Consider the following 24,933-nt stretch of genomic DNA (forward strand, 5'->3'; position numbering starts at 1 on the left):
GGGCAAATATAAAAATATTTAAATATTTATCTTGAACCCCCTTTTCATAAGAGTATGAGTTCGAGCCATCAAGAAAATATAAAAGATAAAAAAAATTAGGGAGAAATTTTTAAAAATATCAATAATGACCTTCCTATCTAAAAAGTGGAGCTCAAATTTCTTTGAAAAAAATAAAAATAAAATTTTTTAGGGAGAGATTAAAATAAAGTATATATAAGACTATAACTTTCTTAAAAATTAACGTCTGATCACTTTAAATGTATACACACAATTAAATAGCGGAAAAAGATCAACACAAAATTCTTATATTCTTATATTATGAGAAATAATTTAACTAAATCTCGAAGAAAAAAAAAACATTTCTTATTACTCTCTCAACTTTCTTTATGTGATATATTTTTGGTCGTTTATAAAAAAAATACTTTCTATATAATTTTAATTTTAAAAAGACAATTCCATATCTTAACTTCACATATTATGAGCACAATGTACAATCAATCCATCAATCCACTTGTCTTAAAAGGGGCTTTGAATTGGTTTATTTTAAGTAGTTTTGGCTTTTAATTTTTTTTAATGATATTTAGAAAAGATAAAAAAAATATTTTTAAACACTTACTTTTACGCTAAAAAAGTATCAAAATGACTTTTAGCTTTTAAATTATAATCTATTTTCTTAAAAAAAAATAATCCAAACACCCTTTTAATCCCGAACTAAGATCTATCATAAATTTATAATTTTAAAGTCAACAACACATGAAATTCCCCATTTTTAAATGTATTTTATGCTGAGAAGAATTATAACTTGTATTTATATAATTTTAAATTTAAATTTTAAAATATAAATTACTTTAATTTAATTTAAATTAAAAATCAGTCAAATTAAATTACAAAAATCAAAAGTGCAAGTAAATTGAAAGGAAAAAAAATAATAATACTATATTAGCAAATGGACTCGTCAATTTTTAGGATAATACATATAAAATATAATCTCACAATAACAATTAACGTGGATCATTCCCCTTCCTTCAATATATCGGACTTTCATTTTATATGTCGGAACAACATAATACCGGCTTCGCCGGGAAATTTTCAGACCATCTATATCACCGGACGTTCTAGAATTGCTGCCGGAAAATTCCAAAACTTGCGCTGCGGGCGGCTGTTTACTTTGTGTTGTTAGAATTCCGGTATGGGATTGCCGATGGATGACGCCGTAATGATCCAGAAAGGGAACAGGTCCGGTGAACCTCATGTAATTACGGTGAATTGTCCTGATAAAACGGGTCTCGGATGTGATATTTGCCATATTATTCTCGATTTCGGTCTCTACATTATCAAAGGAGGTATTTCTTATATCTCATAATTTGTTATATTCAGCTTCTCGTTTTCTGCATATTCACTTTTTAATTTTATTTGTTTGTTTAGTCTTTGGTTCGTCGGATTAGGGTTTTGAATGTTGGATATGTATCGCTTCTTACCTGAGTATTCAAAGTTTCCATTTTCTAATGGCCCTAACAATCAATTTCGGTTTTCATGTTAAGGGGAAGCTTTTCAACTATTTATGGTTTGAATGCAATATTTTAATGAACAGAAATTATTTCCGAGTGTCTATCGAAAACAACCTCTATGTGTCTGTGAGATAGGGGCAAGGTTTGCATACAATCTTAATTCCCCTGACCTCACTTAGTGGGACTACACTGGGCATGTTGTTGTTGTAGCTTAAAAGTAATATTTTTCTTATCCTGTTATACTGCACATACTGAATTAGTTCGGGATTAAGACACAGTTGATTGATAGATAATTGATTATACATTATGCACATAATATGTGAAGCTACGCTATGGAATTGTGCTTTTTTCTTTCTTTCGTGCACTGTCAATAAGTATCAAAACTGTGCGTTTTTCAGCTGTCAACCTTTTCTGTTCTTTGTTAAAGCTATTGCAATCTGATAACGGTTGGGTTCCTTGCATATATGCATTTTCTCGTCAGCTTTAACTAAGTGTTCGAGGTTTTCTGTGAATCAGATGTTTCAACGGATGGGATATGGTGCTATGTGGTATTATGGGTGGTTCCTCACTCTAGTTCATCTATTGTAAGGTGGGTGAATTTGAAGGAGCGCCTTCTGTCAGTATGCCCATCATGCTCCGTTTCGTTCTATTTGAATGAACCATCCCCACGCTCAGCTTCTTCTCCTGTATATTTGCTGATGTTTTGTAGCCGCGACCGAAGAGGATTATTGCATGGTAAGAACAAATTACTTGTAATGGTTCTACTTATTGACTAGTGTTTGTTTCTCTTATGATGTTATTGTGCATGATTTCAATAGATGTTACCCAAGTTCTCTGCGATCTTGAGCTTGCCATCCAAAGGGTAAAGGTGACAACAACTCCAGATGATCGTGTCCTGGACATTTTCTTTATAACAGATAACTCGTAAGGATTTCTCTTCTGCATTTTGCCAGAGAATATTGAGTTGTAGAGTTGTTGTGATATCTTGAACAGGCAAATACAGAAGTTGGGTTAAAATGCAGGGTGGATGGGGACAATGGGGTCTGAAGGAAAAAGAGAACCTGGAACCTGGTTTAAGTAAACAAAAATTCTAAAAGTAAATTAAGTAACTATTAACACCTTTTTAAGAGCAACAGGCAACAACACTGTTTTTGTTAACTTACTTGTGTCTTTCTGCCTCAATATATTGGGGCTTATAAGATGCTCTTCTTTTTAGACTCTCTCTAATTTATATGATCGATTTGAAAAAACTAGGTATTCTTATATTTTCTCCAATGATGTTGCTTTATTTGTGTCAAATTTTCAAGAATGTTAAAAAGCATGTTTGGTATATCCTTGTCCAGAAGACGCAAGAATGTTAAAAAGCATGTTTAGTATATCTGTTCAGAAGACGGATGACATCCATTTCTGATACGCAAAGACTTTTTCATACATTTTATATTGGACTACAACAACAACAATGAAAGACCCTTAGCTCAAGTATCAAACCCAAGTAAAAGAAGAAGAAGAAACAATGAAGAAAGCTTAGTTGTTAATAAAAAAGGCAATGGGTAAAGTCTACAAGCAAGAAACAATAACAAGAACAAAGTAGTGTGATAATCGAAACACAATACACAACATAAGACAAGAAAACATTTCATCCCTAATAACCTTCTACCCTAATACACGACCTCCACTCCTTCCTATCTAGATTCATGTCCTCGGTAATATAAAGCAGCGCCAAATCCTGTCTAATTACCTCTCCCCAATATTTCATTGGCCTACCTCTACTCCTCCGGGTACCCCCTACAACCAGCCTCTCGCACCTCCTCACTGGGGCGTCAACGCACCTCTTTTGCACATGTCTAAACCATCTCAGCCTCACTTTCCTCGTCTTTTCCGCCACAGAGGTCACTCCTACCTTCTCTCGGATAACCTCATTCCTAATCTTGTCGATCCTAGTATGTCCACACATCCATCTCAACATCCTCATCTCCTCGACATGCATCTTCTGAACATATGAGTTCTTGACTGGACCACACTCCACCCCATACAATAAGAAAGGTGTAACCACCACTTTGTAAAACTTTCCTTTAAATTTGGGTGGTACCTTCTTTTTTTTTTTTTTTGTTAAGGGAATAGACCCTACACGAGGCTTCCACCTCTCGTGCGCGGCCAGGGGTTAAGCCGCTTACCCCCAAGCTGTATTATACATAAAACAGAAAGAAATACACGGAGGGGGCATAGACCTAACCTCCAATCCTATGGTGGTTCATAAGCCGGCCATCCTACTAAGGTCAGCCAACTCATCCCCGATATATGCACACGAAAAGAAAACCTTAAAACTATGCACCTAAAGGAGAGGACTCCTCTCGACACAAAGAAACTAGGAAAGCATAAATAGGGGAGAACACTGTAATTGGGTGCTCAATCCAAGGGTACAAAATGAAATAGTAGATCATGGAGGCTTTTTAATCCGTTTGGTCTTCCTCCGTCTGAAGCTGGGCAGACCGACTCTATCTAGCATGTAGTATCCTCGAGTACCAGGAGGTAGCTGCTGGAGGGTGGTGTAGTGGCCTGGAGTGGTAAGAATGTGACTGTGCTTGGAGAGAGCATCCGCAGTGAAGTTTGCCTCCTTGTATACATGCCTGCAAGAAAAGAAAGCAAATAATTTGGAAATAACAGCAAGGTCATGAGTTACCTGGTGAAGGCTCCACAGAGGTTTCGTTTGATGATTGATCCATTTAGTGAGCAACTCCGAGTCAACTTCTAGGATAACGTGCTGAAAGCCCTTTTGAATGCACCATTTAAGCCCATAAACTGCCGCCTCTAGTTCGGCTTGATTGTTGGTTCCCTCCCCTAACGGTATGGCGTAGGCGAAGATGAGTTTACCCATGTGATCTCTTAAGATTCCACCCCCCCCCCCAGTTGCCTCCGGATTACCCAACGCACTGCCGTCAGTGTTCAGCTTGACGAAACCTAGTTGTGGCTTAATCCACGAGACTTGGGTGATCTTCATCTCATGAGTACACTTATCTATACAAGAGATGGTGTGGATCCAGTTCGAGGGCCAATGGATATAGGGGTACGCGACTCTAAGGAGATTTGAGATGTCCTTGAAAATTGCAAATTTCACTCTCGCCAAACTAGAACTCTTCCCCCCGTATTTGCTCGCGCACCTATTCTTCCACAAATTCCAATATATAAATATTGGGGTGGAGTGGAGGATAAGTTTGTGAGCTTCTGTGCGGTACTTGCGAAGCCACCAACTCATAACAAGAGGTTTGAGGGGTGTGGCTTCATGCCTTATGCCTAGGGAATCTGAGAAGTAGCGCCAAATATTCCTAGCGAATTGGCCAGTGCTGAAAATGTGCTCTATGGTATCCGGACCTGGAATGTGGCAGCAACAACATGTAGTGGAATCATAGCCGAATGCAGTTAGCTTTTCCTCCGTTGGCAGCTTGCCTCTAAAAGCCCTCCACAACAAAAAAGAGCATTTAAAGGGGATGTTTTTGTGCCAAGTGTAATAGTCGGAAAATGTCTTGGTCCGGTGTTCCCTGACAACCTGCCATGCCGAGGAACATGTGAAGTTCCCATTGGTATTAGGCTTCCAAATGGCCTGATCGGGTGTGTTTCCTTGCATCTGAATTGTGGAAGAAGTAATGAGAGGGACGAGTTGCGCTGGTGCCAACTGATTTAGCATATCGACGTTCCATTGCCCATTTATAAGAAAATCAGCCACCCTCGCATTGCTTGCGTTTCCCAATTCCTGCCTATAGTTGGTTAAGGGGCCGATACCTAGCCAATCATCCCACCAAAAATAACACGAACCCGAGTGAAGCCTCCATTGAATGTGAGGTTCAGCAATGTGTTTGTTGTGCATCATGTGTTTCCATACAAGCGACTGGCCAGAATGGAATTTTTTTCTGATGGGGTTGGCTCTCTGACAGTATTTGGCTCTAAGGAGGGTGGTACCTTCTAAACATTTTATATTGGACTAACAATTATATAATCTGCAGATGATGTTTATGTTTACCTTTTTCTGCATAAATCTTATAATTGCATTCCTCCTGATTTCTTGCAAATATGTTAATGATGGAAAATGAAATATTCTTAATATATTAAGCAGTCAAAGTCTGTGATATAGTTCTGGTTTTTGTAAATTTTGATCTTTCAACACAAAACTTCTGCTTTTGTACTGTATGAGTTAAAGATCTTATATCTATATATGGATGGTGATGTCTCTTCATTAATGTTAAAATCTACCTTATTACATGTTCAGTGAGCTCTTACACACAAAAGAGAGGCAAAATGAAACGTACAAGCAGTTGCATGCTGTTCTGGGCCAATCATGTAGTTGTGAGCTTCAGTTAGCAGGGCCACAGTATGACAACCTTCAATGTATCTCTTCTCTTTCTCCATCTGTTTCTGAGGAATTGTTTAGGTGTGGACTATCAGATAATGTATTTCGCTCACAAGCTCTTAGCCCAGATATGACACAGTTGAAGAAGGCTAGTGTGACAATAGACAATTCCCTGAGCCCAGGGCATACACTGGTTCAGATCGGTTGTGTTGATCACAAGGGTTTTCTTTATGACATTATGCGCACATTGAAAGATTGCAATATTCAGGTACTGACTTTACATTTATCAATTATATACTTCGTATCGTTCCCCTATCATTTTTGTTGTTATATTGCAAGTGTATCCTATTAGTGCCATGTTGACTTGAATTGGGCCTGCCAACTTCAATGAAATTGAATTCAATAATTGCATTATTCACTATTACAACAATAAAAATAGCTATATGCCTCAAACCCAAGCAAGTTTGAGTCGACTAAATGAATACTCATTGTCGCTCCAATTGAGCCCATCTTTGTACAACATTATAAAACAATAGTTTCTCTACATCCCAGTTTATATTTCTACTTTTTGTTGGGTTATGTCCGAAATAATGATTTAGAGTAGCATGCTGGTTAATCTGATAGTTGATCTTTCTTGTGTTTAGATTGCTTATGGTCGATTTTCACCAGTTAATAAGGGTCAGAGGGAATTAGACCTTTTTATTCAGCAGAAGGATGGGAAAAAGATTGTGGATCCAGATAAACAAGATGCTCTTTGTTCTCGCTTGAAGGTGGAAATGCTTCATCCTCTACGTGTTATTATCACAAATCGTGGACCAGATACTGAACTTTTGGTTGCTAATCCTGTGGAGCTATCTGGAAAGGGTAGACCACGTGTTTTCTATGACGTTACACTGGCATTGAAGACTCTTGGGATCTGCATCTTCTCGGTAAGTATCTACATGTGAAGGAACATTTTCAAGTGATGAATTGCTTTCATATTTCAACTTTACTTAAAGGCCAAAGTTCTAAAGAAAATTGAATGGAGGCATTATCTCTTTTAAGTAACTAACCTCACCATTTAGACCTGGTGCACATGCCCATGTTTTTAACTTCATATCTCCAGATGGTTCACTATATCACCTTATTCCTTTTCTCATGGTGGATCACCTTTGATATCTTTTTGCAGGCTGAAATCGGAAGGCATTGTACAAGTGATCGTGAGTGGGAGTTTTACAGATTCCTTTTAGATGAAGATTGTAGATTTGACATGTCATCTATGGTTGGTAGAAATCAGATTGTAGACGAAGTCAGAAGAACATTGATGGGTTGGTGAGCTCAAACATTGACTCTCTTCTGGTCTCCCTCTGAAACAAGTTTTCAGAAGTGATGAGCTTGTCCCTCATCTTTCTTGTGTCACCTTTTTAGGTATTTTATATATAAAATAATGCGGTCAAGCATCGATGATCCCTTTGTATAGTGCAGTCGTTAACTGGTGCCGCATTCAGTTGAGGTTGTCTGTATATAAAGAAATTCACTCTCTTCTGTTTTCTTTCACATACTTCATTTTGTGTCGACATTTGCGAAATATAGTTGTGCCGTGTTTCTTGAAAGTTCTGCTACATCTTCCACATCATGAGTTGCTACCTTGTTATGAAGTGTTGGTGCATCTATCATGGCTTCTCTCTCTCTATCTGCAACCATAGACTCCCCTTTTCACTTCTTCTTTGCCCGCTCTTCTATTGGTGAGTGTCTTCTGTTAGAATAACATAGTTTTCTCTTGTAGTAGAGTGAAAAGTAGGGCACTTTAGTGCTATATGCCTAACAGAGATCAAATGGACTATGTCTGAGCATACACCAGACCTTCTAGGCTGTTGGATTAGGAGAGGGGGCAGTAAGATTCAGAAGAAATGGTGGAGACTGATACCATCATGTATTTGGTGGACAATTTGGAGGTAAAGGAATGGAAGATGTTTCAAAAACAAAGTTAACAGCATCCAGAAAGTTAAAGGAAGCTATATATTGCTACATTTCATTTTTAGTGTAAAGAACTTTGCATTGAAGAAACTGAACAGTTAGTAGATTTCTTAGGTTCTTTGTAAATAATTTAGGCTGTTCCAAACAACTTTTTGGTGGTCTCCAGCATATCCTTGATGCTAAGGAATACAACTTTACCGTTTAAAAAAAAAAGAAGAAGTTAGGGCTCTTTAGCTTGGTATTGGAAAGATTATTTCAGCAGAGGTCAGTTTTTGTTTTTCCTTTTGTATATAATGATGGAGAATAACTCACAGAAAATATATGTGAAAAGTTTCTTCGAAGTTTGATCTATCTAGTAGTTTTGTTGAGCTCCTTTAGAGAAGGTTCTGCTTCTTGCTGGTTGCAGCTACATCAAAACAAAGTGGTTTCGATGTTTCTCTGAGATAATACTGATTTGCTGTCTTTTATAAATAACAGTTATCAAAATTCAGAAAGGCTGAGGTTCAATTTCCATTTTATGGGTAAACATAAGCCTCGTTTTAAATAAAAATCATAAAATGATTTATATGTGAGACTTTAATTAAATAAGTGATACTAATTTATTGGTTCATGTGAATATTAGATTTAATCAATACATAATTTCACGTGTTCGAATTTATTTGTTCGGAATAAGTGATCATCACATTCAAATTATTCCACCTTGCTATGAATACCCTAACAGTAGTCAAAACTCAAAAAGACAGAGGTTCAATTGCCATTTTATGGTTAAACATATCTCTCATTTTAAATGAAATCATAAAATGATATATGTGGGACTTTAATTAAATAAGTGATACTAATTTATTGGTATACGTGAATATTAGACTTAATCAGCAAATAACTCCATGTGTTCGAATTTACATATTCGGAACAAGTAATCAGCGCATTCAAAGTATTCCACCTTGCTATGAATAGCATAACGGTCATCAAAACTCATAAAGGCAGAGGTTCAATTGCCAATTTACGGTTAAACGTACATATCTCTCATTTTAAATGAAATTATAAAATGGTATATGTGAGTCTTCAATTAAATAAGTGATATTAATTTATTGATTCACATGAATATCTTACTTAACCCGTAAATAACTCCATGCATTCAAATTTATATGTTCGGAATAAGTGATCAACGCATTTATAGTATTCCATCTTGCTATGAATATTATAATAGACAGCAAAATTCAGAAAGGCGGAAGTTTAATTTTTATTTTATGGTTAAACATATCTCTTATTTTAAATGAAATCATAAAATAGTATATGCGAAACATTAATTAAATAAGTGGTACTAATTTATTGATTTACTTGAATATTAGACTTAACCTGTAAATAACTCCATGCGTTCGAATTTATTTATTCGGAATAAGTGATCAACACATTCAAAGTATTCCACCTTGCTATGAATACCATAATAGTCATCAAAACTCCGAAAGGCAGAGGTTCAATTGCCATTTTATGGTTAAACATATCACTCGTTTTAAATGAAATCATAAAATGGTATATACGAGAGAGATTTTAATTAAATAAGTGATACTAATTTATATATTTATATGAATATTAGACTTAATCCGTAAATAATTTCATGCGTTCGAATTAATTTATTCGAAATAAGTTATCAACGCATTCAAAGTATTCCACCTTATTATGAATACCAAAACAGTCATCAAAACGCAGAAAGGTGGAGATCCAATTATCATTTTACATTTAAACATATCTCTCATTTTAAATCAAATCATAAAATGATATATGTGAGACTTCAATTAAATAAGTGATATTAATTTGTTGATTTACGTGAATATCATATTCAACTTGTAATTAATAACTTCACGCATTCAAATTTATTTATTCGAAATAAGTGATCAACGCATTCAAAGTATTCCACCTTACTATGAATACCATGATAGTCATCAAAACTAAAAAAAATGGAGGTTCAATTGTCAATTTATGATTAAACTTATCTCTCATTTTAAATGAAATCATAAAATGGTATATATAAAACTTTAATTAACTAAATGATATTAATTTATTGATTCATGTGTATATTAAATTTAACCCATAAATAACTTTATGCGTTCAAATTTATTTGTTGGGGATTGTGTCGGATGGATTTCTAAGAATATATCAATATTGTTAAAGGATAATAAAGCAGAGTTGAATCTAGATCTAGAATAGATTAAAGATTGTTTGCATAATCAAATATTGTATTCTCAAACGAAAATTGACATCAAGGGTAAATAATATCCACTAGATAGAAAGAAGAAATATTTTAAACCTAAAATTTAATGTCAAAAATTGGGGTCTAAAAAAATATTAAATTATATTTAATATGTTAAAAATATTGTTGACTCTTACTTTTAAGTAATCTAAGAACTGCATTTTTCATCAAGTTAAATTGATGATAATAATAATAATAATAAGTAATCTTAGTAGCAATTTTTTTTTTCTTCCAATGTAGTAATTTATAGAAGCATGTTTCCTAGATGATTTTCGTTGCCGAACATTAATTAATTATAAAAGCGGAATACTCTGTTCATTTTTATTTGTGTAGTATGAATTTGACACATATTTAAAAGATAATAAATAAAATAATAATTTTACTATATTATTTTTGAATATAATAAATTTATTATTTTGAAAAATGCACAAAATAATTATAGTTAATAATAAAAATAAATTAGGAATTGCTCTCTCTGTTCATTTCTTATTACGTTTTGCCTCACTTGAGTCAATTTGTTTAATCTTTAAAATTAAATTGAATTAGATTAATTTAAAATTTAAGTTCAAAATTTAAATGTTTAAAAATTATATGAATAATATAAGGTGTCACCCTTTCCAAATTAATATGATAAAAAAATACGTCATAAAAAATTAGTCAATATCTATGCAATTTAAATTTCGAGAAGTAAAACATAACATGTAAAAATAAATATAATAAATAAAAGTAAATATTTTATTGTTTTGACATACTAAACAAGTAAAAAATAGAATGAAAAAATGTTAGAAAAATTATAGAGAAATTTTAAAGCTTTAAGGCGTGAAAGATCACTATCTTTCAAGAGTCATTGTCTGTATTACTTTGAGGGATTACAAGCAACGCTCTAACAGAATACAACAAAGTCTAAACAATATATGCAATCGAATAACGCTACAACAGAGAATTCATTGTATTTATAGAGTCTGTTAAGGAGACATTTCAGAAGAGTCGTTCCTTTTCTAAATAGACGCAACCTTTCTGTTTAATTAAAATTTAAATATTAAATAAACAAATTGATAAAAAATAAATTACGAAATAAAATTTTTAATTAAATAAAAGATCTGATCCGGCACACACCCAAGCCCCAAGTCATTTTGGATATATAATTAAATATATATATATATATATATATATATATATATATATATATATATATATATACATAAATGCTTGCTCAATTATTTTAACTAAGTGGCTTGACCTTAAATAGGCACAAAATTGGCTCTCATCCACCGATGTGGGATTCCCACCAAACTATATAACAAAAAATTATTTATTGATCAAAATTAAAATTAAACTAATTTAATCAATTTTTAAATTATTAAAATCAAATTAAACTAAATATAATATACATTTATCGGTTTGATTTTTATCGATTTCGGTTTGATTTGATTAGGTTATTCACCATGTACAAAAATAAAAAAAATAAATCATTCAAAAGAAAAAAAAAACACTTCATTTAAAAGAAAAAATAGTTAGACGACTGACATTACAGAACTTTTAATTATTGAATTTATTGGGATATACTATTAATCATGTAGTTGAGTAATATTATTTTATTTCATCCCTTGTAAAGATAATTTATTTTATTTTATTTATTATAATAAAGTCTTTATTTAAATAGATCATTGTGTTAATATATGCATAGTAGACAATTTTTTTTGCTGGAGTAACTCATATACGGAAGATTAAAATTATTGGTTCTTATAAGTTATAAATTAAATGTTCACAATCAAAAGTGAAGTTGAACAAACATCTTCTTGATTGTAGCAAAAGATTAAATATAATTCGATTTTAATTATGAAAATGATAAAATTCAAACTTCTTATGCTAGTACATTCCATGTGTATTGAACATACCAATTAGAGATGTTCATTATGTTTCGAATTTTTATAAACAACTCTGTAGTTCATTATGTATACTTATACTATTAATCTTGCTTAATTATTATGAACTATGTAGTTTGATTTATTATTATAATCTATTAAAATCCGAGACTCTATTATGAGCCACTATATTACATTAGTAAAGTAATAATTAGTTGATAGAACAATGTCTCAGACTTGAGATGTGAGACACACTTTTATGGTTACTTATAAGTTTTCACGTAAAAATTCTATAGGTGAATTTTATATCCGTCATGTGAAATAAATTAAGTATAATGATAAATGATTAAATTAATCAATGAATTAATTTAGAAAATTTAATTTTAATTGATTGGTGTTGGTATTTCTAAAATGAAGAGTTAAATAAAATGTAATGGTAGATTTTGAAATTAAATCGATGTGTCCAATTACAAAATTTTAGTGAAATAGTTTATAAATTATTACAATATGATTAATTCATTCATTTGCGAATTAATATTCTAATTAAAACATTTTATTCAGTTATTTCTTCAATTTTTTTAAACAAAATCTAAATTAAATTAAATATTATCAATTTTAAAAATATAAAACTAAATTAAATCTAAATAAAATAAATTAATTTAAATCGATTTTCATGTAAAACACCTCTAAATATCAATGATTAACCTTTGAGTACCAAGTGTGACCGACTCGAGAGAGGAGATCGATGGAGCTTTCTGGGTCAACGTTATCCAAAATGGATATTATAGGGTACAAAAAATAAATAATGCAGGAAACGTGTATTAATAATCCAGAAGCCATCTGCCCCCATTTCCTTCCCCCATAAACGCCACGCCACTACTATCCCTGGCCACGCCACATACACATCAAAAATAAGAATTATTGCTTCTTCTTTTTCCTTTTTTTCTCCGCCTTTTCCTTACCGTCGACGCTACTTTTGTTTATAAATTATAACTTTGAATGTCAAAAATCAATGAATGAAGTCTCATTGATGTTACTGTATATGTAAAATATTCTCACTTTATGATTAATGCGATCCAAAATACAGAAAAATTGAATTGGATTTTAGGGCAATTTTCAAGAGAGATCAACAATGGCTACCGTTTCAACAGCTCGAAGCTCCGGTTACCTTACAGCTCTTACACAAGAGATTGAAAAGAAGCTTCAACGTGTACGTATATGCTTTGATTTTATGTTGTGCGTCGTCGGCATTTATTTTTTTGAATTTTGATGTTTGTTGTGTTTTCATTGACTAATTGAGTTGGTTGAATTCTATGCATTTTTTTTTCGAATTCTGGTTCAGGCATTGACTTCGCCGTCGCAGAGGCGTAACTTGTTGCAAGAGCTTTTTGCTGATATAGCTTTGGAAGTAGATGATCGAGCAAAAGGTAACTCAAAAAGTTGCTACTCTCCCGCTTTTTGCTGCCTTAGGTATGGTGTGCTCTTTTGTTAAGCACATTATTTGCTGATATAGCTTTGAAAGTAATATGATCGAGCAAAAGATAGCTCAAAGTTATTACTCTTCTTTTTCACTTTTTGCTGGCTTCAATATGGTGCTTTTGTTAAGCACATCATTCCCGTGATGTGGCAAACAAAGTCAACTTAGTGATTGTTAAACGTGAAAATGGCATGGCAAATTTAGGAAGTTTTTTCTACTTGCATTTTGTGCGAATATTTATGGCTTAAAAAAATGTTAAGAGGGGTAGCAAAAATGTCATGCTCTGTTAGGTATGAGCCACGGCAAACAAAATAAAGTCTGAAAATTGCCTAGTTGAACAAAAGGAGATCTGCTGAATTAATATGTATTTACTACTGAAGTTTAATGACTAGTCCAAGCGGTGCTTTTGGAGAGGAGGAGAGGGGTCATCCGGGAGGTTCTATTGGTGAGATTGTTCAATCTTGTTTATAAACACTCCGTGTGTTTGGAAAATTACTTGATAGTGACTTTCCATTATGTTTGGCAAGTGTGAAGCAGCCTGTTAGATGTTAATGTTCCTACAGATAAAATTGGTAAACAGGGACTCCATGTGTTCAGAAAATTAACTCAACAGTGACTCTTCATTTTGTTTGGCAAGTGTGAAGCAGCCTGTTAGATGTTAATGTTGCTACAGATAAAATTGGTGAACACTACGTGTGTTTGAAAATTAACTCAAGAATGACTTCCCATTTTGTTTGTTAAGTGTGAAGCAGGCCTGTTAGATGATAATGTTGCTAAGATAAAATTGGTAAACACTCGGTGTGTTTGAAAATTAACTCGACCGTGACTTTCCATTTTGTTTGGTAAGTATGCAACTAGTCTATTAGACGTTAATGTTACCAATTTTACCTGTAGAGTGTTTGGGGAGGAAGCACCACAACTAAAGTTTGATATGACAATAAATATGAAAATAAATTGGACACGAGAATTTTACGTGTAAACCCCTCTAACAGATAGAGGGAAAAAACCACGGGTAGAAGGATCTAACTATTCAAATATGGAGTACACTGCTGTCAAATACAAGGAGAAAACAATAATTAACACTTCTCTCTTGTAAAAGGAACAACTACTAAAGAGGACCAGTGTTTGGTGCAGCACTTGCATTTTGGTGTATTCTTCTTTCTTTCCTTGGTCTTTCGTTCCGTCATATTCCTAATAACTTATCCAATTACACACTCAAGACTATATAACAACTTCTCTCTTTGTATTCTTACTCCCTCTTTTTGGGATCTTTCTTTCGTAGAGCACCTTCATCTTCTAATAGAACCTTTGGGATATAAGATTGGGATTCCTGTAAATATATGGTCTTTTATTCATCTCTTTGCTTCTCTTGCAAACTGAATGATTGATATGAAGGTACGTCTACATCTCATTGATGAATTGAGATCATGAGGAATCTTAGTATTTCAGGTGGTTGGCTGACTACCTTGGCTACTTGGACTTTCACCTTGTTAAGGGTTCGATTCCGCATCTTGTAATCCCCTCCCACATTCCCTTTTCCCTATCCCCAATTTGAAAAAAAAGAAAAGAAAGAATGAGTTAAGATAGTGAATTTTCTTGAGGATGCTTCTTCAGGAAGTCTTGCAAAAGTGCTACATAAGTACTTATCTGTTCTTAATGCTTTTGTGAGTGTCGGTTAATGTAACCATATCAGTCACAGAGATGCTATGCTGTTAGTATATTTATACTGTATGTATAAAATGTGTGGTAGTTGCATTTGCAAGATATCTTTAATTCAGAACTGTTGCAGTTTCATTCATTGGGTGAATTTGGTGCTCTGGTTGGAAGCTGTTCTAGACTAGAGCCCTTTTGGGTGGCGAATATTGTGCTCTGTATGTTCATTGTGTGTATTAGAATATAACATACTCCATTTCATCTAATATTATTATAGAGATGGTATTTCTGGGACTGGCATTTTTTCCATATGAGGATTTCAAATGATAAAAACTGTTTCTTGCATTCCTTATCAAAAAAAAGAAATGTTCCTTGCATATTTATGAGATAACTAATATCTGAGAATGCTGGAAACAGCTAATTGGGTGACAGACGATAATACAACGTTGGGTTAAAGTTTGTATTTCCCATATTAAGTATAGAATGAAATATTAGACTACTACATTCTGTTTCAATTCATGTATACATCTACTTGTTGCATGAAGAAAATCTAGAACTTAGAATTGAAGCCTAAGCATTCATATTGGAATTAAAACGCGTCAGTTGGATGATTATTTTTAGTATGCCAGCCATAGGGTTGTGGACCTGGCCTAATAAATTAGGATAGATAATTTAACAAATAAAATAGAGTAATTAGTGTAATGGCCTTGAAGTTGCTTCAAGGTTAGCAACCGTGTAATATTTCACGTGAGCTAATAGAGTACAACTGGATTTATGTAAGAGATTCCCATATCAGAGACTGTACAGCACCCAGTAAAATTGAAGCTGTGGGATTGTGTTGCTGGAGAGGGTGGTTCATTTCAATTTCTTGACTATGTAACTGACCTAGTGGGAGAAATTGTGAAATAGATTGTAAGATTTTTTTGGCATCAACTCAAGTAGTATGCTGAGGCAGAGGGTCGCATTCATTTCTGCTCTGATACGGTCAAACGGAAGGACAGTCACATGACTGCTTACTCTCCATTGTGAACATTTCTCTTAATCCACTCAAACAATTCAGCGTTGGAAAAATTAGAAAGCCAACTTTTTGTAGGTTTTATTAATCCTAGGATTTTTATTGTCTCAACTTTTACAAAGCACTTTCTTGGTTATGTATCTTTCGTGGAATACATCTTATTCGTTAGAAGAAGTCTCTGTTTCTCTGTAAACAGAGAAAAACAATAGTTCTAATGTTTCATACTGACTTCGTTATTATAGTAATGTATATGCCATTGTACTCATTCAAGATATGTTAAAGAACAAAGAATCATCATTGATGTTGAAGACATTGCAAGAGGAACTTTATGGACTTTGGATACCTTTACCATGAGGCCACTCTATCGTGTCCAACATCATCTGTTTCCTGGCCCTAAATCTTTAGCTGTTCCTCTTTGATCACTTCAATTTGTGAGAAGGGTATGGTGGTAAGACTAAATGCAGGAGAGACAACAATTTTATATAAAATCTCCCCACCTCCCCTCCCATTGGGGGACTTCTTTTCTAGATTTTTTTTTCACATATTGAGTAGACAGTTTGTAATACTCCAAATTTTTTTTCGCCAAGACTCGAACCATTCTTCATATGCGTATAGACTCGAACTGAATGACTTTTAATTGTATATATGAGTTAGGATCAATTCCTAAGTATTTGAAGAGTATTAGATGTGGTTTAGGGTCATAAGAGATCTCTAACCCCAAGCCGAGCCCAAAAAATTTCTATCGACTAAGTTTTCGTATGAGACCGTAGAAGAGTCAACTTCAAACGACCATATCTCATAAAACATAACGAATTGGGTGCCCCATGACCTATCAAATTAAAGGTCTTTGAGTCTTCTTTCCAACGCCACAAGATTGTATTTTTTGAAGTTCGAAATAAAAAGTTATGCCCAGTCGACCAGAGAGGTGCGCGACAAGTCCGCGACGCAGACCTGTCACGGACTTGGCCAGTTTTTCCAGATTTTTTTGTCTAAAGAGGTGCGCGACAAGTCCGTGACGTGGACCTGTCGCAGACTTGCCCAGTTTTTTCAGATTTTAGTTTGGACCATTCCCTATTATATATATACAATCTTGGACACGTTTTTAGGGCATTTTTGCTGTCTTTAGCCTCCTCAAAACCCCAAACTTCATCCTTTTCTCTTTCAAATCATCTCCAACAAATTTGCTCTCAAATTATCTTCAAGCCAAATTTTTGATTTTTGGTGAGATAATCTACATTTCAGGTATGTAAGGCTACTCATAACGTTGGATTGAGTTTATCCACGTGCCCTACATCTTCATTGATTTGAGTTGAGTTTGAGGTTCCATGAGTTGAGTTCTTGAGTTATCTATAATTTCTATTGAGTTTTGTATATAAATTCATATGTATTAATGATGTTCTTGAGTTGAGTTTTGTTGAGAGTATGGTTTCATGTATTCATTCACATGAACCCAAGATGAGATTTCATTTTTGTCATAATTTGTCTTGAGGTTGAGATTGATGGTTTTTCATGTATAACTAAAATATTGCTTTCAAAGTGAGGTGACTCATATTTTAATGAGTTTGATGAAATTGAACATAGAGTTAAATGAGCATTTTGGAGCAAGATGTTTGATGATGATGTAATGATGTTCATCTTTAAAAAGTGAAATGGTTGATGAAGATGTAATGTTGATGATAATGTTTTGAGATGTAATGAATTTGAGTCTAATGTGACTGCATGATATGGTTTGCATAATTCGATTTGATTGGAGTCTTGTGAGCACTTTGAGTATAAATGATTGTTTGAGAAGGAGTTTTAGTAATGATTTGTAAACATTTTTGCATAAATTATTTATGCACTATTTTGAGTTTAAAGAATGATTATTTTCATCTTTGATTTAGAAAGAGTTTGAGCATGAGTCTTTTGAGTATAAACGAGTTGAGCATTTTTACATTAAAACGTCTATTTTGAGTTTGACTTGAGGAGTGAAAATTATGTTTTAAATACATTTAATATTTACTGCATGATTAAGTTGAAAGCATGTCTTAAATGAAAACATTAACGATTGTTGATTTGGAGTTCTGATGAGTCATGAATGATTCTTGAAAGGATTGCCTAATTGAATGAAGTGATGATTGAAATTGATTGAGTTTTGAAAGAAGGTCCAATGAAACCAGATTGATTGAGTTTTGAAAAGAGTCCAATGAGACTAAATGAGTTGATTTGAACTAAGTCCAAAAGAGACTAAATGAGTATTTTGAGTATTTTACTCACCTGATAGATATGAGCATATTGAGTCTTGAGAAGAGTATTGAGCACCGAATTGGGTAAGAGTATAGTCCCTACTCGAATCCCATAAACTACGTAGACAACGTAGGAAAGGATTGAACTGTTAAAGTTGGATGTTTTTTATTTTATTGTCCTGACATGATAAGACTTGATTGATTATTGGATCCATGATTGGTTGATTCGTTCATACCCTGGCAAAGTATGGACGGACGTGGCAACAACATCGGCTTGTTGTACATCACTGGCTCATAGGTGATGGTTGTCGGTTAGAGAAACTCTCAAATTGAGTGGATTGTGCATGATATGATTGGTTTGATTGAGATTGTAAATGATTTAGTCGAATTGCAAAACATTGCTAAATTCTAATTTGCATATTTGTTGAGTTGAGTCCTTTGAGTTTATTATGGAGTTGATTGAATACTTGGTTGATTGGTTTGATTGGTATTGTAGATGATTGAGTCGATTTGTAAAACATTTCTAAATTCTAATTCACGTGTTTATTGAGTTGAATCCTTTGACTTTATTCGTTGAGTATATGATTGGATTTGATTGGATCGGATGGTATGTGATTGGATTGGATCGGATTGTATGTGATTGAATTGGATCGGATTGTATGTGATTGGATTGGATCGGATTGTATATGATTGGATTGGATCGAATTGTATGTGATTGGATTGGATTGTATATGATTGGTCTCTGTCTAAACCGCATTCTTACTTTAGACTTGTGACATCTTGATTGAGTCTCTCTTATCTTTCTGATTTGAGATATTTGGACTTATATTATTCTACCTTGATGTATGTTTCATTCTGCCATATTATATACTCGTACATTTCACGTACTGACGTCCATTTGGACCTGCATTGTTTCATGATGCAAAGACAGATTTAAGAAATCATCAATAATCGCACCGTTGATGATCTGTTCACACTTAGCTTATTGGTGAGTCCTTCCCTACATTCGGAGGATACCAATTATGTTATTCTTGCGTTGATTTTAGTCTTTTCATTCTGATTTGAGGTAGCCATGATCCTGTCATTGGCACCAATTAGATAGTAGTGATAGAGGCTTCATAGACTAGATAGTGATGGGTTGATTGAGTATTTTATTTTCTTGAATTGTTCTTGTCAAACTATTTAATGACATAGATTGGAGCTAGATTTGTTGGCCCATGACCTTTCTTCCTTGAACTAGATTGTTGATTGGAATTGCCCACTTAATTACCTTTTTATTTTAAGTCTTCCGCTGATTGAATGAATAAACGGATGTGTGATCAGGTCAAGTGGTTCGCTTGGGAGCCAATAATGGTTTCTGAGTGCCGGCCACGTCTAGGGTACCTCCCGGGGCATGACACAGTTCAAGTGGATGATGTCCTTGTGTGAGTGTGTGTTGTTCATCATGTGATTGCGTACCCCAAGAAAAGGAAATTGTATGTCTTCGCCCGCTCACAGTTCATGGTGGAATCCATTGAATGCGTTGGTGAAGGATGGGATTACGGCCGTAAAGTGGAGGTTTCCGCTAGGCGAAGGAGCTCATGAATATCCCAACTCTCTATGGGCAAGAAGCAAGAGGGCAACAGTTGCATGCAAGCCGGTCTTACCTTTTATTATATTAGTAAAGGGCCTTTAGGCTAGACTACTTATAACAAACTCTCACATGTGGAGCTCCTGCTCCTAAACTTCAATGTTCTGAAACGTTAATCAAGTATTTTAGTGGTTGAAGATAGATCTTCTATTCATATTTTTTTTCCTCGTCTTCTCCACTACCCTTTGTTTGGAAACTAGGAATGGGAAGTGAAAGGGACGAAAGAATCACAATTTTCTCGCCCTGTGTTTGGTTCATTTAAAACAAAAAGAAGAGGAAAGAATAATCGAAAGATGTAATCATCTTGTTACTTCTGATTGAATATGCTTTTTGTGAGAGAGTAATCTAGAAAATATCTAGAGATGAAAAGAATCACCTTCCAGAGGAACTTCCATTGTGCCCACTGCTGCCCGCCAAATTTTTGTGTTTGTTTGAAACAAAGAGTTTTTACTAACCTTCTCAAAGTAGGAGAGACTTTCAGTTTTCTTGAAACAAATACTTTTCTTATTTTCTTGTCACGTTTCAGTTGTTTTCTCCAAAACCAAACAAAGAGAGGGAACACACTTCCTTTCACTTGCTTCTTGGTTTTTCCTTTCACTTCCATGTCCTGTTTTCTGAATAAAAAGTAACTAGTATCTTCTCCTTTTCTTCATGTCCTTGTGTACTTCTCCCTATTAAGAATTTAATCAAATTGCACGAAGTTAACCTGTGTAGCAGTGCAGCCAAATATGTAGTCAATTCTGACTCTCTGTATTGTTTCTTTATCTTGCGTAATAAATCTTTACCTTATCAAAAAAAGTATGAACTAATATTTTCAATCTGAAGAATCTCATTAATCTGTTTTTCAAGCTAAAAGTGTCCAGAAGTTCGAGATATCATTTGCTAGAGGAAATTGAGAATTTTGATGTGAAGAATTTTTGGTGATCTATCAGGGGAGAGAACTTATTTTATGATTTAACATTTTAACAGAGATAATACTCACTCAATTTTGATGTGAAGAATTTTTGGTGATCTATCAGGGGAGAGAACTTATTTTATGATTTAACATTTTAACAGAGATAATACTCGGCAGTGAGGATGCTATTACGGTTGCAGAGGAACGGGCTGAAGGACCGACATGCTACTACTATGTGCTTGCTGATCATTTTGTCCACGTACCTCAGAATGGAAAACCGATCCTTGATTTGATAGTCCAACTGTGGAGCCAATCTTTTGCCTCAAATATTTTTTCATGCCTTTTCCATAAGTGGGTTAGTAGAATTTTTCCGTCAATGATCTTAGTTTCCCTTTTAAGTTATGTACTCTGTATGTAGTGGTAGAATGAGAACTCCCAAATCGAGGAGTGAAAGATGGTTTCCAGAGCCACAAGTTAAGGATGATATTATAGCTCTGGTGTTGATATTTTTTTGAACTTTTTCAATTGACTTCATTGTTCTCTTTTTTCTTCTTTTCCTTTTTTTCCAACTTATGGGGGGCCTTTATATTTCTTTCTTGGCCTAGCATCATGTGTTTCTCACAATATTGTGGGCAATTTGGTCATTATATTTAAATATGCTGTGAACAAATGGGCCAAAAGAGGTTTTACTCTCCGGATTGACTTCCCAAATGATTTCACTCATTTTGCTTAAAAGACTGGGAGGGATATATTTATGCGTCCCTTAGAATCTCTTAAATGTTCAAGTGTTTTGGCATATCCCAGAGTGAAGACCGTATTCTCAAGGTGTGATCTGTAAATATTATCAAGATGTTCGTACAAAGTCGCCTCTTCCTTCCCACTCCCAACTCCAACAAAAGATACAAAGAAAAAGGACCTCACAAGGAAGAAAAGCTGGAAAGGGGGGGGGGGGGGTAGGAGGAGAGGAGTGTGTGTATTTTGGTCATGCAACTACTCTTCTAATTTTTTTTCTCTGCTACTTTGCAGTTGTTTGAGGTTCAACTTGAAAATTCTGAAGTCGTCCTCCGCTACTCCTCGGCTCTTGTTCAAGGAGCTACAAATGTATTCTGGTATGGGTTCCACTCTTATCTTAAGATTTTATTGATTGCCAATGTCGCTTTTCATTTGCGGCTTCTATGAAATCAGAAGTATGTTAAGCGATCAGTATGTGAGCTTTCTATTCTAGTGCTAAACTTGCTAATATTTCAACGGCACAACTCTCTATATTTAAATGTGATGAGTATAGGTTCTATCCTTTATGCATCAATCTGGACGGCATGTTGTTTTATACACTCCTCAGCGCTAGCTTTCCCTTTATGCAACCTGCCACATTGATTGCTCTTGCTTTCATTCTCTTGCATGAATGAAATGTATCATCATGTTGGATGAGTTTTGTAGCCTATAAAGAAATATCATCAAAGAGAAGTATCTTCAAAGCTCTTCACCTTCTTGCATCACTCATATCTACGTTAATATTTATTGCTATTCAGAAATTTACTCTGTTGTTGCTCGTACAATAGACTGCTTAATTTTTCTGTCCAACTGTACTGTAGTGTCTGACAGGTTTATGCTTTAAATATAATCCTGCTCTTTTAGGTTTCAACATTTTCTCTGTGCTTCTGTATTTTTTTATTGTGTGCTTCAGAACAACTTCTCAGAATATGTAGTTGCTTTCTTTTGTTTCTTTCACAGTGCATCAAAAGAAGAAAAACTGGTTGGGGATGGGGTATGGGGTTTATGGTAAAATGTGTTAAGTGATTGGCTGACATATCCTTTTTGCAGGATTGACATCCAAACAAACACAAGGCGTTTCCAGAGTCTTTTTAAGGTTAAATACCAGTGACTTGATTTCTATTTTCTTTAAGTATTTGGAGTAAAACTGGTGTTTTTTTCCGGTTGTTTTATGATCGATCGAAGCAAATGGTGACAGTTAGTTGTATGGATGTGTGTAACAGTATCTGCTCGAGGAAGTTGCCCTTGTTCCTGACCGATTAAAGAAGATCCCCTTGCAGGTCTGATGTTTGCCCCCTCTGCTTTTCCTGTGTGCCAAAGCAAATCTAATTTTAGTGGGCATGTCCTAACGTCATTTGCGGTCTTCATCTTGTCAGGCCCAAAGAGATTTATTTCTTTTCCTCTCACGGTTCATATTTTTTTATAACCTAGGTAAGTTGATCTTAGCAGTAACCTCTCATAGAAGGTTTGAGTATGCATCCTTATGTTAAATTTTTCTGCAGGTGACAAGCTAGGAAGTTTCTTAAGGCAATTCCCTGACTTCCCGAATGCTTTCTTGATTGGTGGTGCAGCAGATATATTTGTCACTGAACTAGCTGATCAGGTAAGAGCAGGATCTTCAACATCCCAAGCCGTTTCCTTATTCTTCCTGTATTTGTTCTCATTTACACTGATTATGTCAGCTTCAAAAACTAAAAGTGGAGCCAGTGTTGTTGCATTATCTCTCCCAATTGAAGGTCCTTCAAGGTAAAGCTAGTTCTGTAGCTAATTTGTAAGTGGTCTATAATACATCTGGTTTTTTTTAAAAAAATGGAGTTACATTTATTACGACCTCTCTGCAGGATTAGAGTTGAGAATGGCTACTAGTACAAGATTGAAAACTTGCTTGTATAGCTTCACGTCACCAGGTGCTCCCATGTATCCAACAAGAGCTGTCCGCCATGCAGCATGGGATGCATTAGATTTGCTATATCCTGTGAGTAAACTTTTCTTTATCTGAATAAAGCTCATGATTTGATATCATTACTTCGTCGTATTTCGGACATTTTATGGATTGATGTAAGATGTACTTGTCATCTGTGCATGAGATGTTTAACAATGTAACAAAGTATCCTGACGCAAATACACCCAGCATGTAGATAATGAATTGCAGGAACAATAGTTCAGATTCCTTTGTGCTATCTTTAAATTAAAAGATACTCGGGTCTTTATCAGGTTTTTCTCTGAGAGTCAGAAATGCAGCTTGAACCTTAAGCTGTGTATATTTTTGGACTAGCCTGTAACATCTTGTGCATAGCTGTTGAGAAGAAAAATCTGGACTAGAAGAGAGAAACCTAATATGTAGGTGGAACTGGGGATATTTTTGTAAGTGGATGGTATACAAAGATAACTGCAACTGGGGATATTTTTGTAAGTGGATGGTATACAAAGATAACTGCTTAGAGAAGCTGTTTCAGTTACTTTGCTAGTTTGTGGTAAATGCTGAATCCTTTGTTAGCTTCTGTATTTCTTTTTGAACATGGAGGCACATGATTGCCATTAGAGAATATTGTAAGCTGGGGAGTTTTATTGTCTTTATCTTGGTCCTAGAGTTCCACTTTATCCTGTAACGTGATTTAATGTATTGTTTTCAGGTCGGACGATATCCTCGGCATATTATTAGTCTCTTTTTCCGTTTGCTGTATCCTTGGTGTTGGCCTTCTTCATTTTGGAACTTTATAAAGTCTTGCATTCTGGCGGTATTCTATTCTCTTTTGAGGTTAATATTTTCTAGTTGCGATAAAGTGAGGAGTAGAACAAAGGAGCAATGATGTTCTACATTTAAGCTGTGTGGGGGTTAATGTTGTATGTTTTTTTCGGTTCCTGATGTATCAAAGGTTTTTTCCTGCATGTAATTAAGACATCGAGAATTATTGTTTTTGAAAGCAAGGTGGTGTAGAACGTAGAGGTAGAGTTGTTCTCATTTCTACTGTGGCAGATATATTACTCGTGTGCTTTCGACTTTTCTCAGTTCAGTTTGTAGGTGAAGAGAATGACAGGATTCTCGTCAGTATTCTTTCTTATTTTAGCCTAACCAAGGAGGTTTGGTTGGGTGTGTTAAGGGATTATAGTTCTGAGATTAATTATGGATCATCTTATGTTATGTTAGGAACACACCATTTTTTTTGTTTTGATTGTTAAAGTGAACTTTTATTAATTACTAAGCGGACTTTACAAAGCAAAGACCATTACTAAGCGGACTTTACAAAGCAAAGACTATTCTGTGAGAGACTAAAAAAACTACTGAAACTAGGAATCGCTGTCACTCAATTATTCTAAAAGGGCAGCCCGGTGCACTAAAGCTCCCGC

At 34.5% G+C, this 24,933-nt stretch overlaps 2 protein-coding genes across 2 annotated transcripts; both read left to right on the forward strand.

Annotated features, from left to right (window-relative positions):
• The first annotated feature begins 987 nt into the window (after window positions 1–987).
• Window positions 988–7,460, forward strand: LOC129902830 (ACT domain-containing protein ACR9-like). Its single transcript, XM_055978251.1, has 6 exons — window positions 988–1,343; window positions 2,025–2,243; window positions 2,327–2,432; window positions 5,770–6,118; window positions 6,495–6,779; window positions 7,019–7,460. Exons 1-6 carry the CDS (start codon window positions 1,190–1,192, stop codon window positions 7,163–7,165), a joined length of 1,260 nt encoding a protein of 419 aa, XP_055834226.1. The 5' UTR covers window positions 988–1,189; the 3' UTR covers window positions 7,166–7,460.
• Window positions 7,461–12,724: 5,264 nt separating this feature from the next.
• LOC129902653 (uncharacterized) lies at window positions 12,725–24,525 on the forward strand. The gene is made up of 11 exons (XM_055978002.1): window positions 12,725–13,129; window positions 13,262–13,346; window positions 20,976–21,169; window positions 21,841–21,923; window positions 22,636–22,681; window positions 22,809–22,865; window positions 22,962–23,016; window positions 23,088–23,188; window positions 23,268–23,331; window positions 23,427–23,560; window positions 24,219–24,525. Exons 1-11 carry the CDS (start codon window positions 13,052–13,054, stop codon window positions 24,393–24,395), a joined length of 1,074 nt encoding a protein of 357 aa, XP_055833977.1. The 5' UTR covers window positions 12,725–13,051; the 3' UTR covers window positions 24,396–24,525.
• Window positions 24,526–24,933: the final 408 nt, after the last annotated feature.

Source organism: Solanum dulcamara, chromosome 9 (genome assembly GCF_947179165.1).
Source record: "Solanum dulcamara chromosome 9, daSolDulc1.2, whole genome shotgun sequence".
In the NCBI taxonomy this organism is placed as follows: Eukaryota; Viridiplantae; Streptophyta; class Magnoliopsida; order Solanales; family Solanaceae; genus Solanum; species Solanum dulcamara.

Coding starts and splice junctions, on each gene's coding strand:
- LOC129902653 (XM_055978002.1), top strand. CDS start 13,052: ATGGCTACCGTTTCAACAGCTCGAAGCTCCGGTTACCTTACAGCTCTT. Junction 13,130..13,261: donor TTGAAAAGAAGCTTCAACGT/GTACGTATATGC, acceptor ATTCTGGTTCAG/GCATTGACTTCGCCGTCGCA. Junction 21,924..22,635: donor GGAGCTACAAATGTATTCTG/GTATGGGTTCCA, acceptor TCCTTTTTGCAG/GATTGACATCCAAACAAACA.
- LOC129902830 (XM_055978251.1), top strand. CDS start 1,190: ATGGGATTGCCGATGGATGACGCCGTAATGATCCAGAAAGGGAACAGG. Junction 2,244..2,326: donor CCGAAGAGGATTATTGCATG/GTAAGAACAAAT, acceptor TGATTTCAATAG/ATGTTACCCAAGTTCTCTGC. Junction 2,433..5,769: donor TTCTTTATAACAGATAACTC/GTAAGGATTTCT, acceptor TTACATGTTCAG/TGAGCTCTTACACACAAAAG.